Below are 16717 nucleotides of genomic sequence, written 5' to 3' on the forward strand. Positions count from 1 at the left end.
TAATTAAGGAAAAGTCAGAGGCAAGTATTTTGTCTGATTTTTTAAAAAAATAATAAACTCAGCAGTAGTCAGATATAAGCATTAATCTGAGTTCTGAAGAAAATCTCTTTGCAAAGTGAGTTCTTTGAGTGTTGTTATCTACTTACTGTCCCTGAAAACAACAGCTTTGTTTTCACAATCCAGATGTTTCTTGATTTTTATTCACAGGAGACAAGTTAGTCTTGATATAATTCCCATTTGCAAATTCCACTTGTTAATTTTGTATCAATTAGAATAAAATACCTTCCTTTGACTTAAATCTACCTCATTGTAGGCTCTGTGCAAACTCCAAGGAAAAGTTAGTCATGTGCTTTCCAGAAGATCAAAGCTTAGGGTAAAGACTGAGAGCATTTGATGTAGGAAGGGGGAGTGGTCATATAGGTCTTAGTCAGGACATGTGATAGTCACTGTAGGAGTTGCTGAAAAAAGAAGTCTGTAACTCTCGTTAACCCATTTAAGCAGATCGTGTACCATCTAAAGGGGAAAATGTTCCTGGCTATTTTGTATTGCCTTCTGTGGAGTTTACAGATCTCTTCTGGCCACTTCCCTCGAGCCTGTGCCTCCTCGAAGAACTTGATAGCAAAAGAATGCTGTCCTCCATGGATGGGTGATGGGAGTCCCTGCGGCCAGCTTTCAGGCAGAGGTTCCTGCCAGGACATTCTTCTGTCCAATGCACCGTCTGGACCTCAATTCCCCTTCAAAGGGGTGGATGATCGTGAATCCTGGCCCTCTGTGTTTTATAATAGAACCTGTCAGTGCTCTGGCAACTTCATGGGATTCAACTGCGGCAACTGTAAGTTTGGATTTGGGGGCCCCAACTGCACAGAGAAACGACTCTTAATTAGAAGAAATATCTATGATTTGAGTGTGGCAGAAAAGAATAAGTTCTTTGCTTACCTAACTTTAGCAAAACATACTATCAGCCCAGTCTATGTCATCCCCACAGCCACGTATGATCAAATGAACAATGGATCAACACCCATGTTTAATGATATCAACATCTATGACCTCTTTGTATGGATGCATTACTATGTGTCAAGAGACACTCTGCTTGGAGGTTCTGAAATCTGGAGGGACGTTGATTTTGCCCATGAAGCACCAGGTTTTCTGCCTTGGCACAGACTTTTCTTGCTACTGTGGGAACAAGAAATACAGGAGCTAACAGGGGATGAGAACTTCACCATTCCATACTGGGATTGGCGGGATGCAGAAAACTGTGACATTTGTACAGATGAGTACTTGGGAGGTCGCCACCCTGAAATCCCTAATCTACTCAGCCCAGCATCCTTCTTCTCCTCCTGGCAGGTAAGGTGCACTTCACATGCAGAGTCAGAGAGGAATGGTACCTCAGCAGCCACATCTTCATGCAGGTCTCTGTGAACACCTCTGTTGATGTCTCAGTGTAGAAAATGTGCCTAACTAAAAGATTCTTATGCTTCTTGACATTTTATTTTTTTAGAACACTTCAAAATCACAATTAATGATTATTCATCCAATATCTAATAGTTTAATTAGATTTCTAATCTGCTCTGAACAAAGAATGCTTGGTTCGCCACTGTATTGCTAGCACCTAGGAGGGTATCTGGCATAAACAGTAGGTCAGAGTTATTTAGGAATGGAATAACCAAATTATCTTAGTCCATGATTCTGAATAAAAAATTTAATATTACAATAAAACTAATAGGATATACTACTTAAAAATAAAAATTCCTGGTCCTAACCTGAACCAATTAACTAGAATCTTCAAGGGAGAGTGCTGGCATAATTTACTGAGTATCAGTGATGACCTTTATTACAAGAATGCTTGACAAACACTGATTGGTTACAAAATCTTCAGTTGTTTTAATTTAAAAAGAAACTAAAAGCTGTTGAGTATTTAGAATATGTGAATTTCTATTGAAAGTATTTATATACATTACCTGATTTAATATGAACCTATCCTCCTTTTAAAGCTGTAAGATATACATAATTTGTTAAAATTGTATAACAGAACTGTTTGTAAATAGCAAAGATGGTATTTGTTCATGGGTACAATCGCTATCTGACTAACCCCTTCATTTTCAGGGACAAGACTGACCTTTTGAAAGGATCTAGCTCTTCTAAACTTTTTCATTAGGATAAAGAAGAAATTAGCCTTCTTCCTACTTTACAAATGTTAGAAATAGAGTTAAGAGATAGCTAGTTTGAGATTAGATTCTCATTTCTCCTATTATTTTTCTTCACTCGGCATTAGAGGCAAAAGGTAAGAAAGAAATGTTAAAGTGTTTTTTCTTTAAATAAACGTAAGTGTGAGAGATTTTCCTTTCTTCTAAAATTTCCTAATGCACCTATTCTGACTACCAATTCAAACATGATAAAAAAAAAAATACTGCACAGGCTGCCCCACACTTGAGAATTTTGAAATACAAATTCACTTTATCCCTGGTGCTCACACACTTCCAAAATGGAGCCCCTTAAAGTGCCATTGTAAAATACAGCTGCTAATTCCTGGTGTCAATGATGCCAACTGTTTACTAAACCTAATGAGTACTTTATATGGAGGGACTTAGCTGGAAAATTTGATTGCTGCACATTTTCAACTATTCTGCCACAATCAATGAGCTTCAAACCCCTCATCTAGCTTTCTACTCCTCTGGCTACTGCTTTAAGTCATGTCAGTCTTGGATGTGGGAGTCTTAGATATACAATACTTTGATTTACTACACAGCTTTACTTGATGCAGAAAGGTTGATGGATCATCTAAATTATCAAAAGTTGTAATATACACACTGAGTTCAGTAAGGAGATATAAATTAATATTTAATTACATGAAGAGTCTACTTCTAGATGATACCTATATTTAATGTTTCTAATCATGTTTTGAGTATTGAATTCATCTTATGATTATGGGCAATTGTATAACTTTCTTAAAAACAAAACAAATAAAAATGTAAAACCACATAGATTGATCTGGCTTCGTAAGTCATGAACTGTAACTGCTACAATATTGTCTACAAACTTGTACTGCAATTATAGTTCTGCGGAAGAAAAGAGCTCTTTATATAGAACTAGAAAAGTCAAAGAATAAAATCACTGAAGAAAAACAAGCAAAATTAAAAATAAAAAGAATTAGCAAAACAAAACAATAAAAATTTTGCAAGCAAACAGCATTTTAAAAATGAGGTCTAATACATAAATAAATATTTGCTCTGTCTTCCTAAGCTGTGCACTGTCCAGAGATAAACAGTTGCAGACATGACAGATAAATTAATTCATGTTGTCTGTTTTCTTCATTTATACAGTCTCTCTTGTTAATGTACTTTGAAAATGAGAGTTTTTTTCTCATTGCCCCTTTCCATTAGGAGAAAGAAGGGATAGAAGGCTTGGAGGAGGGATATGGTCAAAACACATTATCATACGCTTCGATGAAAATGTCTTTTATGAATCCCCTGTTTGGTGAATATGCACCAAAGAAAAAGAAATATCACTTCAAAAGAAAACTGAATAATGATTTAGAAGGGAAATCAAAGCAAATTAGGTTTGTTTGTGTCTGGAAAGATGGCTCAATTCCCAGCACCCGAATGGCAAGTTCCAACCATTTGTAACTCCGTTCCCAGGGCTCTGACATCCTTTTCTGGCTTCCCTAGGTACCTGGTCCATACATGATGCAAGACATACATGCAGACAAGGCACCCACAGACATAAAATTTTAAATAAATAAATAAATAAATAAATAAATAAATGTTTATTTACTTTGCTTTAATTCAATCACTGTCAGATTTACAATCATCTATGGTTTTTGTCATTGCTCTGTAGTTGCTGGAACATCAGTGATCTAACTACTTGCTGGAAACACAGAATTAATTGGTCTATTGTACAGCTCCAGTGTGCATTTTTTGTTTATTTGGAGACAAGATCCTACTGTATCCTTAGGCTAACCTGGAACTCACTTTACAGCCTAGTCGGCCCTCTGAAGCACAGTAATGCTCCTGCCTCAGCCTCCCAAGGGTGCTTGTACTTTTAAACCTCTTTATGTGGCTCTAATTTGCAGCCAGCACTATGATTCACAGATTTAATTAATATGGAGATTGTTTAGTTATCTCTTTACTTTCCTTTATGAAAACACAGTTTCTGTAATGAACACACCATTAATTTGAATGCTTTTGTCTAAATTAAACATTCAAATTAAAAACTAGACTGTTTTGCGTTAGATGAGATCAAATAGCTTCCAAGTTAAAATGAGCTCATTAATACCTTCCAAATTAGCTAGGCTGATAGCCCATTTCATATGGGCTTCTACTCCTTGCTTGACTTAAGATATCTTTTTACTTTACAAAAGGAGATGTTAGAGATTTGATAGTATTTTACCAACCTGAGAGATCTTTTGTAGTATCTCACAGAGTACTCACATTTTATAAATAATAGGTTCGAAACAGTAGGAGAATTTGTGTAAAAAAAAGGAAAGAAAAGAAAAAACATCCAAGGATAGAACCCAAGTGGCTATGTTTCCATTTCTATTAAAGTAAACCATGTTGACTTATGTTAAAAGTAGATCTAATAACAAACTAAATTATGGATGTATAATTTGAGAGGTGGTTTTTTTTTTTTTTTTTTTTTTTTTTTTCCTGAAGTTCTCTTGCAGTTGACCAGGTTTGATCCTAACACCCATAGGATGGCTCACAACTATCTGTAACTCCATTCCCAACCCCAGGAGATCTGACATCTTCTTCTGACCTCTATGGACACCAGGTACACACATGGTCCATGGACATGCATTAGGAAAAACACCCATACACATAAAAAGTAAAACTATTAAATCCCCATGCACCCAACCTGAGAAAGAAAGACACTTCTATTTATTTCAGATAGAATTGATTTCCTTCCCTTTGTTACACACTTTCTGCAGATTTATCTTACATCTTCTCTAATATTTCAGAACATGTGAATGTTTTTTAAGCCTATCTCTGTCTACCACTGTCAGATTCTCCAAGGTAGAAACTATTTATAAATATATTTCTAACCATATATAGGGACCATGATATACAGACAGAATTTGTTTCATAAATACATGATGAATTAAAGAAAAAATTAAAATCAGAGAGAAATTTAATTCTTATTCTAGATGGATTTCTGAGATTTCAGTTCATATTTTACAGTACTGAATTCTCAGTGTGAAAGACATAAAGTGCCAACAGGCAGCACTTGCTTAACATCTAAGATAAGGCATTTTGTACAGTGTTTTCTGCTCTCTCTCTCTCTCTCTCTCTCTCTCTCTCTCTGTGTGTGTGTGTGTGTGTGTGTGTGTGTGTGTGTGTGTAAACGTGTACATAAAAATATATGGTATAGCTCATAATACATCTAAACATTATTTGAGATGAAAAAAACTTACCTGACAAGCTTTCTTTGACAGGAGATAATACACAAAGTCAAATAATTAAGGTTAATTTTCTTAGAAATAAGGTTTAATATGCAATCAGTCTTTTCCTAGCTTGTTATTCATTCATTTGTATGATTATTTTCAAAAAAACATCTTCAAATAGAAGCATATCTGTCTCCATTAAAATAGTAAGTTTTAGAAAAAGGAAGGTACTCAATGACATTTACGTACAAAATTCCTGTGCTCAACACCATTAGATATAATGTTATGCAAACAAGAGAAGCGAACCTAAGAAGAAAAGGTGTGTCAAAGAGAGCTGTTTCAATGGATCGCAATGGAGAGGAAAACAGTTCCTGATGATAGATGTGAGTGAACTACAGCCAGGGAATCCACTCAGCAGGTGGAAAGCATATCACATGGAAGCCACAGGGGGAAGAAAAACAAAGTCACATTTCAGCAGAAAGTCATGGGTTTAGGTAACCATGACAACAGCTCCGTGCAATAGCTGCTTCTCTTTTTATCTTTATGAAAGATTTTGTGGAATGTCATATGTTTTAGTGTTTTCTTTTCTTTCTTTCTTTCTTTCTTTCTTTCTTTCTTTCTTTCTTTCTTTCTTTCTTTCTTTCTCTCTCTCTCTTTCTTTTTTTCAGGAAAAACTCAAATACCATAATAAAATCTTTGCTGTCGAAGGCTTTTAAGAGCAGGTAGTTTATTGCTACTTCCTACAATTTAATAGAACACTATCATGTTTCATCTTCCATAATAATACACCTGTGTCTACGGTTTCCCTTTCTTTGCTTCTTTGGACTGAATATTTGATTATACTGCCCTGAGCATATGCTACACATCATTGTGGTTGGAAGGAAAAAGAACCAAACCTTTACCAGACCAGCTGGCCTCAGTCCAACTTCTGCCATTTATCAAACTGCTAAACAAGCTGTTTAGAATTCACGACCTTTAGAATTCACATTTTTCAACAAGAAAATAAAGAGTGTTATTATCATATATGCTTGTTTTCTATGCTAATGAGAGAAGCAAATGGATTTGAACGCAATGTACTATACTGTGAAAGTCATTGTCCTTTGACACACATAATCATAAATTTGTATAGACTTCTCTAACTTATCTACTGGACCCCTAGGAAGTTATTAAGATATTTTAGAGATATTGTTGTTCCTAAAAGATACGATAGATCAATATCAATATAACATTACTTTAAACAATTTAAAATAATCAGTTCATGTAAAATTACTTGCTAAGACTTTGCCATATTGTTCTAATTTCAATGTGTGGGAAATACTGTGTTTTAAATGATACACTGGGATCAGTTATTATAATAATGAACATTCAACACTCATATACTTAGTGACAAAAATAACGTAGATGTCTAATTAATAGAATAAATGGTTTTATTCTAAAATAATCCAATTTTTGGCATTATTAGGGGTGAGGGAATCTGAGGGTAGAACCCAGGCCTTATAAATGCTAGGCAAGTACCCTAGGACTGAACTGCATGCCAGCCATAATTATTGAATCCTTTGCACGGGTGCCAGAGAGTACTGCATCATGCCCTTTAAATATGCTGGACTACCTGATCCTGAATAAAGAGTCATTACATTCTCCATTTAAAGATGAAAAGCCTTGACAGAGTCTGGGTGACCTGTCTGAGGCTATGGGCTTACTAGAATCAATATTAGACCCTATATATCTGAGCACAATCTCCAGGACAGGTAACCACAATGCTAACAAATTCTCCATCCTTGTCCTTGCCTCTGAATCAAACATAAACAATTTGGAGTTAAGTTTTTTTACATTATTTCTGTAACCACAGTATCTTTCCTCTGAATTACTAATGCTTCCATCACCCAACCACTTAGTCACATAGCAGTTGGCCTTCAGCAAAAATAGTTCCATCCAACCTCTCTAATTTAACTGAGTCTGCTGTAGGAGTCTTTTCTGCAAAAAAGACCTTTTGGAAATATCCTGAGGATTATTAGTCAAAGAGGAATGAAATGACTTCCTCTGTGTCCCTGATGTGGTGTCTAGTCAATTGACATTGTAAAGACTTCCAAACTGCTATGTCCAGAGCAGAAGTTGGACTAGTTTTATGAAACCATTCAGGAGTCATTAACAGGAAAAAATAAATGAACTAGATAAATCTTTAGAATCAGCAATGCTGAAATTTTAGATTTTCAAATACCTTCATTTGTAAAGAAATGGTTATTTTAAGGATATATATATATATATATATATATATATATATAACTTAAAGATAATTTTATGCAATATTTAGCACATTTAACATTATCCCTACCTTTCTCATAGAGTTTCAACATTCTGGATTTTGAATTTTTGGATTGGGATTCTCAAGCTGCATAAGCAAAGAGGCAGTGTGGCCTCAGCAGCAGGATGACATAAGATGAAAGCATATGGGGAACACTAGCCAGGTTAAAGACAGGTTTTGGAGGGTTGAATTAAAAATAATGTTTGACAGAGTCAACGTGAAAGAAAATGGAGGGTAACATACAAAAGGGAATCCATTGCTTCCTGGCTTTAACAGCAGGCTGGTTGGTATGAAAGTACAGAGAAAGAAATGTTTTTTTTTTATGTTTAATAATATATTTGCAATGTATGAAAACCATGTTTGAATTTTAAGTATGTATATATTTAGAATATGAGAATTTTCATTAATGTAATTGGTGGGTAATGCCATCAAACTCACCCATACATATGGCCAAAGAATATAAATGGAAATATAGAATGTATAGAGCTCAGTTCTACATCAAGCACAGATTTATGGCTATACTGGTTAGTTTTTGTTAACATTATACAGACTTTGACATACCTGAGAAGAGGGATCTCAATTAAGTACATGCTTTCCAACAGATCAGCATGTTGGTTTCCTAACAGAACTTTCTTGATTCCTGGTTGATGTGGAAAGAGCCAAGGCACTCTGGGTAGTCCCATCTTTGGTGAGTAGGCCTGGGCTGTAAAAGAAGGATAATTGAGCAAGTCACAGCAAGTCGAAGGAAGCAAGCCAGTAAGCAATATTCCTCCATTGTCTCTGCTACATTTCCTGCCCCCAGTTTTCTATTATGGCCTTTCCCTATGATAGATTTTACCTTGTGCTTCAAATAAACCCTTTCTGTCTAAGTTGGCTTTAGTCATTTTGTATCACAGCAATAAGATGCAAACCAGGACAATGAGCAGTGCACAGTGCTCAGAAATGAACCTACATTTTGAAGATTAATTAACTTGTAATTTCTACCTTGAAATTCTGAATAATTTTTGCTGTGAATTTGTGTTTCACAGTGAAGCCATAAAGACATGAAGCATACTATAGGAGCTCAATGTGATTTTACTCTTGTGGTATCCTATTTTCTCTGGGGAAATATCTTTACCTTTCTGGGATGTTGGATGTCATTCCCTACCCTGTAGCACCAGCCCCATCTAGTCCAAAGTCTTTGGGGGCTACTGGCCAGAACATCAAGAACCACCTATCATTGTCATTCTGTTTGAGAATTTGGGAAGAATGAAGGCCCTGAACATTTTGTTACAAGTTGGAACAGATGTGTTTCAGTACTGACAGAATGATAACTAAATGGGCAGAAGATTAATTATCACAGGATAATTCTCACCAAAATTACTCCACAAAGTGTGTCCTTCAAATTCATTTGCTGAAGCCATGCAACTAACTGCATTTTCAGATAGGACTTTCAAGGACGTAATTGAAGTTAAATGAAGGAAGAACTATGACCACGATTTTAGGCATTTATCTTTATTGTAGCTGGCATTTACTAGCCTAATTTGTGTCCAGAAAGTTCCCAACTATACCTTGAACTATTGACAGTTGTAATTCATAAAATAGAGTCTTATTTCTTTTTTGTGACTTTGGGTGGCTTGTCAGTATTGACTCTGTCTCCCTGAAGTATTCCAAAGCAACCCTCCAGTCCAGTCTTCCTTTCTTCCCTCTAAGTACAATAATTAACCTTTCTTAATAATTTGTTTAATTTTATTTTATGTGCATTGGTGTGAAGGTGTCAGATGCCCTGGAACTGGAGTTACAGACAGTTGTGAGCTGCCATGTGGGTGCTGGGAATTGAACCTGGGTCCTCTGGAAGAGCAAACAGTGCTCTTAACCACTGACCTAGCTTTCCAGCCCACAATAATTAATCTTACAAGGGTCCCCCTGCTCAAATAAATAAGTTTCATCTCACAGTGTTGCATCTTGATTGCCACAATCATATACAAATTAGGTGACGAACTGGGACTTTGTTGTTTCTTTTAACACAGAAGTGCTTTAAAATCATTGGCTGTTGAACTCCTGTGCATGCGTTACAAATGCATGGAGAGGGAAAGAGGCAGTGGCTCAGTGAGGAAAAAACTTGCAATGCGAGCATCAGAACTGGAGATCAGACAATCAGCACCCTCTTAAATCCTGAGTGGGAGGAGTGGCTTTCTATTAGTATTGATTGCTTGCAAAATGGAAATGTGAAATTGCCAGAGAAATCTTACTAGCCAAACCAACCAAACGAATGAGTGCTGTTTCAGAGAGAGAGCACATCTTAACGTATGCCATAGTGAATAACTGAGGAAGACACTCAACATCAACCTCAGGCCTCCACAGGCATACACAAACAGGTATATGTGCGCGCACACACACACACAAACACACACATACACACACACATGCACACACATACCAATACACATGCAAGTACACACTTGTGCACATGCCACATATGTATATGCACACACAAATATAAGTAAATGAACAAATAACTGCTCAATGTCCAGTAAAGTTGGAGCTGAAAAGCTTGGTTTGTGTTGGAAGCACTGTCTTTTTATCTTCAAACTGTTACTTATCTTCTCTATCCTCAGTTTACTTGTTAATATGGTAAGTATTGCCACGTGACTTAAATAAAATAGTGTTCATGCATCACAGCTCCTTAAAATCTTTCCTATAAAAATGTGAACAATTATAATTTTAAAAATAATTGTCTGCCAGAGAGTAACACAGGTATTAGGAAAACTGCTGTGCTTTGAAAGTTCCCTATGAGCAAGACTATGTTGTATATCAAGTCAGACATTAAAAATGGATGTTATGACAAAAACAAAAAGTGTGAAGTGGCATGATTACTAGTATTTGCTATTACTGGTTATTTTTAGTAAATGTTTCTGTTGGGTGTTTACTGTTTCTCATGTGATAGGATTTTGACTTCACATGGATCAGTAACTGCCTTTCCTGTCATAACCTGAGACTTTGTACCTCACATAGTGATTAACATATAGTAGAGGTTTCACTAATCAATTGTATCTCAACTATTTACATAAAGTACTCATTTTGATCACAGTTTAGTGCATAAGACTTAGGAAGCCAAAGTCATCATGGTACATGCTAGATGTGGTACTACTAGATGTAGGACTGCAACTCCACCATGGGTTTGACATTCCATCATTTGTCCTGCAAACTTCACTGCATTCTTTGACATTTTCACCTAATTGTTAGGACACTGAATGAAGGTAGTGATGAGTAATTTCAACATCCCTTCCCTTTCCACTTGACTCATTTAACACGAAGTGTTTTCGTAGATCATCTGTAGCAGATCAGAGGAGTATAATGGCCGTCAGGCTTTATGTGATGGGACACCTGAGGGACCACTGATACGCAATCCTGGAAACCATGACAAAGCCAAAACCCCAAGGCTCCCATCTTCAGCAGATGTGGAATTTTGTCTGAGTTTGATCGAGTATGAAACTGGCTCCATGGATAGAACTGCCAATTTCAGCTTTAGAAACACAGTGGAAGGTAATATCCTTGTTTTCATTAATTATGATTTTTTTCTCCTTGTTTACTGTCTCTTCTCAGAGATCTTGGACTCATGTATATTTAGAATTTATAATTTTGTTAGTTGTGTAATGAATGCTATGCTTTGCATATACTCATACTGATAGTAAACCTAGGCAGCTTAGAACATCATACCTAATATTCCAGCAGTTAAGTGATACAAAAGCAAGTTGTGTATTCTACACACCATGGGAAAAAGTGGGAACAATAGGCAATTTTCCACAAAGGAAATAGCTTTTATCTCAAGTTAATAAAAGAGATAGATTCTCTGAAGCAAAAAGTGAGTTACCATGACCTGAGAACATTGAATGAGGTTCCTCCAATACTATTTTCTAACAGGGTAAGAGTTCTATGAAGCTTTGCAGTAATAGAACAAAGAAAATAATGGGGAAACATCAGGTAGGCGACTTACAGAAGAACAGAGTTATCTAAGCTGTAGACCCCAGATGTTATCTAACCCTATTCTTAGACTTTTCATTGTTCAAAAGTGGGAGTCTGTATATTATAAACTATTTACCCAATGATCACAAAGATGTTAGGTTCCACACAAGGAAAGCAATAAATGACTATTAGTGGGCTAAAGACTACCCAAAGTAGTTTGGTTCTGAACCTGCAACATTCCAACCTATTCTGTCAATCAGACTTTGTAATCCCATGGTCTTTTCAGGAATTCTCATTCACAGAGCCAATTGTGAATGGAATGAAGGTGTTTCAACAAAGGTATGTTAGTACAAAGTAAAATCATTTCATGACTGAAGCTGTTTGTACTGTAGAATTAGAGATACAGAACTATGGAAAGACAGTGTTTTCTCATGATCTAAATGGGCTTCTTTCTCTTTGATTTAAAATATCTAGACACGGGCTTGAGAGATGGCTCAGAGGTTAAGAGTGCTGCTTGCTCTTCCAAAGGTCCTGAGTTCAATTCCCAGCAACCACATGGTGGCTCACAACCATCTGTAATGAGATCTGGTGCCCTCTTCTGTGTACATAATAAATAAATAAATAAATCTTTTAAAAAATAAATAAAATACCTAGACACTAGGTTATTTGAGGCCATTTTTTTTTTTGCTAACTGTAATACAGGCACAATTCATGTCAATTCAAGCCTGTCTCCTTATATCCCAACATCTGCACTTCACCAGAGGTGGTTTCTCACATCCTTTTCTACTCTCTGGTTCAGCATATCTGCCCATCTGCTCACATCTTCCTTCCAATACCAGTTCATTATCGTGTGATCAGAACAGACGCTTTCATATGTGCATCATACTTCAGCTTGCACTGAAGAGACAAACCTATCAACAGAGTTTAAGGGCAACAAAAATTAAAAACTCAAGTCACAGATTCCACACATGAGCAAGCAGGGCTAACCTCCAACAAAGATCACAGAAATTACTACCAGCTACTGCCTTCCAAATGTCCTTTGCAATCCACCATGTAGACAACCTTGACCTCCTCCATAGACAGAATCTTATTAACCTTTCCCCTTGTCTTTAGTGTGTTGCATTCACCCTAACTTCTTTTGTTCTACTTTATGTCTCTTCTGAAAGGTCAGCAAAATAGCAAGACTGATGATAACAAGAAAATAAAGGACCTGCTGGCAGTGCAGATCTTTACTTGGAGAAAATCTACAGAGGAGGTTCTCTTCCAAATCAAAACCCACAGTCCAGTAGCAAGTTGTAATATTTATAGGACAGAAGAGAAGAATGAGGTTAAAATGTTTACTTTTGGGCCCAAAGTTTGACATTTCTAGGAATAACCACTGAGTAGTCAGTGAAAGAATGTTAAGTGATTGATAAACTTCCTGGATGGTCATTCCTTGGGTAGGGCAAGTAAGAAATGAGAGAATCAACTTACTTCAGCTACTTATCTAGGAAAATTGTCACAGTTCAACCATGAACAATGCAGCACTAGCTAACATTTTCCCTTTCCTTCTTTCATTCCAAGCCAGAATCCTAAAACCTTATACCCATAAGTAATGTAGGAAAGCCACATCTTAAAGATAAACTTTGGTGACTGCTGTTAAGATAAAAGTTGTTTAATGTTTATTCTCTTTCAGCAGTAAAATGATACTCCAAAAAACAGTGATTGCAGTGTGCATAGCATCTTGCCAGCCACTCTGCATAATGTTGTTTATAAGACACTTCATAAATATTTTCCGTGGATTACATCATTATGCTCAGTTAAAAGAGGGATGACAGCTTCGGCAAAGTTAAATAATAAGGCTATCCTTGGCTACCAAGTGAGTGGCAGCCCCAAAACTGCACTTAATTTGTTAAAGGACAATGTTCAGAATGCAAATACATTGCATTCTGATGACCCATATGGTTCATGAGTTGCCTGAGGCTGGACAGTATTGTGGCACATACAATATCAGTAAAGACAGTGGTTTGGAGGGATCCTCTGGAGGGTTCCAAGTTCTTGAATATCTAAACAGGAAAGGGAGAGAAAAGCACATTTTTTTAGAAGAAAAAGGCTTCCTCTATCAGAAACCGTCCCAAGTAGAGCAAAGTCTTAGAAGCTCAACAGCAATGCTAGACAATGAAGGACAATTCATGGGTTTTCTGACCTACTTGTAGAGCATTGGCTTTTTTGCAACATTGCTTTATTGGTTACATGTTGGCCTTGGGCAAAGGTGCCCAGCCTTGCTCTTGACCAACAGCCTTTTTTCCCTTGCTAATTTGCAATCTTTGGAAAAGGACTTACAGAACTCACTGACTGCTCTTATCCTTTGTCTTGGAAAAGACAATGGAAATATAAACAGTCATAAAGAAAAGCAAAATCATGACATTTACAAAAAAAAATGAATGAAATTGGAAATCATTAACTAAAATAAGTCAGACTCACCAAGACAACAATATCATTTTTTCCTCATACACAGAGCATAAATTTAAAATTATGTATTTGTGTATATTTACAAATGTGTGTATTTACAGTTGTAGATGTGCATATGTAGGTCATGAAGCTGGAAACAGGATCTTGATGGAAAAGAAGAGTTATTAAGGTGTGATGATATTTTACTTGTGCTGAAATGTGATATTTTATTTGTATGTTAATAAATAAAGTTTGCCTGGAGATCAGAGGTCAGAGCGAGCCAGGAATAGCAGTCGGGTGGTGTGATAGCACATGCCCTTAATCCAATCACATGGCAGCCAGAGTCTCTGTGTGGTCAAGGACACAGTCAAACGTGGTGACACAAGCTTTCATACCAGTACCAACCATAGAGACCTGGAGGTCTGTATAGACAGGCAGTGACAAGGAAGTCATGTGGCTGGGTTTAGAGCCAATGAGAAGGCAGAACAGGAAGGCAATAAAGGCACAGGTTAGACAATAAGAGGCTCTCTCTTTGTGGAAGCTACTGCTGGTGGTAAGCTAAAGCTAGTCGTGGCTAATACTCTGATCTCTTTGACTATTACCTCTGTATTTGGCTCTGTGTTTCTTATTTAATAAGACTGTTTAAAAATTCATCTGTGCATGCAATACAACAAATACTGGGTTGACTAGAGGAAACAAAGGAAGCAGCTATAAGAGTGCAGTGAAGGCACATAAGGAGACCAAAGCATTTATGATACATATATAAAGAGTCCACAATGAAACCATTACTTTGCATGCTCACTTGAAACTTTTGATTAAAAAAGTGGACAGTATCAATTTAGTTTTTTAATTTAGGAAGACAACTCCTGGTATCATGACACCTCAGAGCTGTGGGCAGAATTGAAGGTACACAGTTTGGTACTTGCTCTCTGAGGGGACTGTATGTTTCCCTGGACTGCCAGGATTAACAAAAGGCCTCCAAATGCTAACATTACTAACATTGCAAAACAGACTGTGTCCTTGATGAAACTTGAGTACTTTGTGGGGGGATTTTTTTGGTTTTTTATTTTTGGTTTTTCATTTTTTTTGACAAAATTTTCAACCATCAGTAATATTTTTAATTTAATTATATTATTTATTTATTGGATATAGTGTAGGCACAGAAATGGAGCAAAGGCATTTCATTCCTTTACAGCCTGAAGTGAAAGAAAAGTGATGTAGGTTGGGTTAGGTATCATAGATATACACAGAGAATAAGCAACTGTGAGATTGTCCAGCCCTATTGGTACCTCTACAATGCAGCCCTACACAGACGCAAGGAATATCATGAAAGAGACAGAACGTAATAGCTAGTAGATCAGAACACCTGCAGCTAGATGGTGTCTTCTAGACATGGCAGGGATGTTGCACCTGAGGTATCTCAACAATATGTTGACCTAAAAAATACACCCCCCCTCTATAGTGATGAACTTACTTGATCTGTCAAGGCAAAAAGGGCAAAATTTTACAAGTCTTTACTTATAGATGAGGAGCCTTAGGAAATCAATGGCTCCTGAGAGGAGAATCAGTTTTCTTCAGGGACAAGATAACTAATTTGTTATCCAATCCTAAGTGGTCATCCCAAAACACATGTATATTCGAGAAACACTAAATGGACTCAGGACATTGTGTGTGTGTGTGTGTGTGTGTGTGTGTGTGTGTGTGTGTGTGTGTCAAAATAATTATAGAAGAGGTCATTTATTCAAGAGTAAAGTAGGGGGTAGGAGAGTTGAGAGAAAATGATGGAAATTTTGTAAATACAGTACTCATGTATGAAATTTACAAAATTTTAAAATTTAAATTAGAAATATTTCTTATTAATTACCTTACTGGTGAGATGTAACTCAGAGTTCTCAGGATTTCAAGCGATAAACAGAAGCAGCAAAAAGGTGGCTCCAGAGAGTGATCTACTTCCTGATCTCAAACCCAGGGCTACCAAGCTCCTGTGCTGTTTCCTTAGTTAATGAAATTGGCTTCCAGCCACTCAGACTGGGGTTGTTTAGTTCACTGCCTGATCTGAGCTTCCTGCAGACTGAATTTTCAACATCTCATTAACATCTAGCCTTCCTGGGCTCTGCAACATCCTTCCAAGGCTGTACCTAACTCTGGTGTTGTAGTAGATTAAATCAAGATCCCTGACTTGTGTTTGCTCCCTCTTCTAAGGTCTTAAGATAGTTTGGTTTTAAACATTATATTTCCTCTCTGGATAATACCTGGCCACTGCTCTTCAAGTCATATAGAGGGATAAAATGGGATTCCTCTCTGTAATTGACTTGTCCACCAGACGAATCATCATTTCATCAAAGCACAATCTCCTGTACTTTAGTCAAGGCTTATGAAGGTCCTGGGCTTGTCCTGAGGGTGAGACTGTTTCTTTTCACCTGGATAACCTAGTTTATTTTTAGGATGGGGTTTCTGCTGCTGCTTTTTTGCCTAGGGATGTGCATTGACGAGCAGTGTTTCATCATATTTCCTTCTGGTATATTACCCACCATATTCCCAGGTGTATGGATTTCTAAAGAAAAGCTTCCATATTTTTGCCATTCAAATATAGTGTATTTTTTATACTGACTCTTCTTATTTGGGAAATGAGTCATGCTTTCAACAATACCCTCTTACCTAAA

General features: G+C 36.7%; 1 protein-coding gene across 1 annotated transcript in view; it reads left to right on the forward strand.

Moving 5' to 3' along the window:
* Positions 1–407: 407 nt before the first annotated feature.
* Positions 408–16717, forward strand: part of Tyr (tyrosinase) — a 70003-nt gene continuing 53693 nt past the window's right edge. Inside the window, exons 1-2 of the mRNA XM_028856723.2 lie at positions 408–1344; positions 10988–11204. Coding sequence (XP_028712556.1) covers positions 526–1344; positions 10988–11204 — 1036 coding nt within the window. The 5' untranslated portion in view covers positions 408–525. The remainder of the gene's footprint in view (positions 1345–10987; positions 11205–16717) is intronic.

This window comes from Peromyscus leucopus, chromosome 1 (assembly GCF_004664715.2).
Source record: "Peromyscus leucopus breed LL Stock chromosome 1, UCI_PerLeu_2.1, whole genome shotgun sequence".
Taxonomy (NCBI): domain Eukaryota; kingdom Metazoa; phylum Chordata; class Mammalia; order Rodentia; family Cricetidae; genus Peromyscus; species Peromyscus leucopus.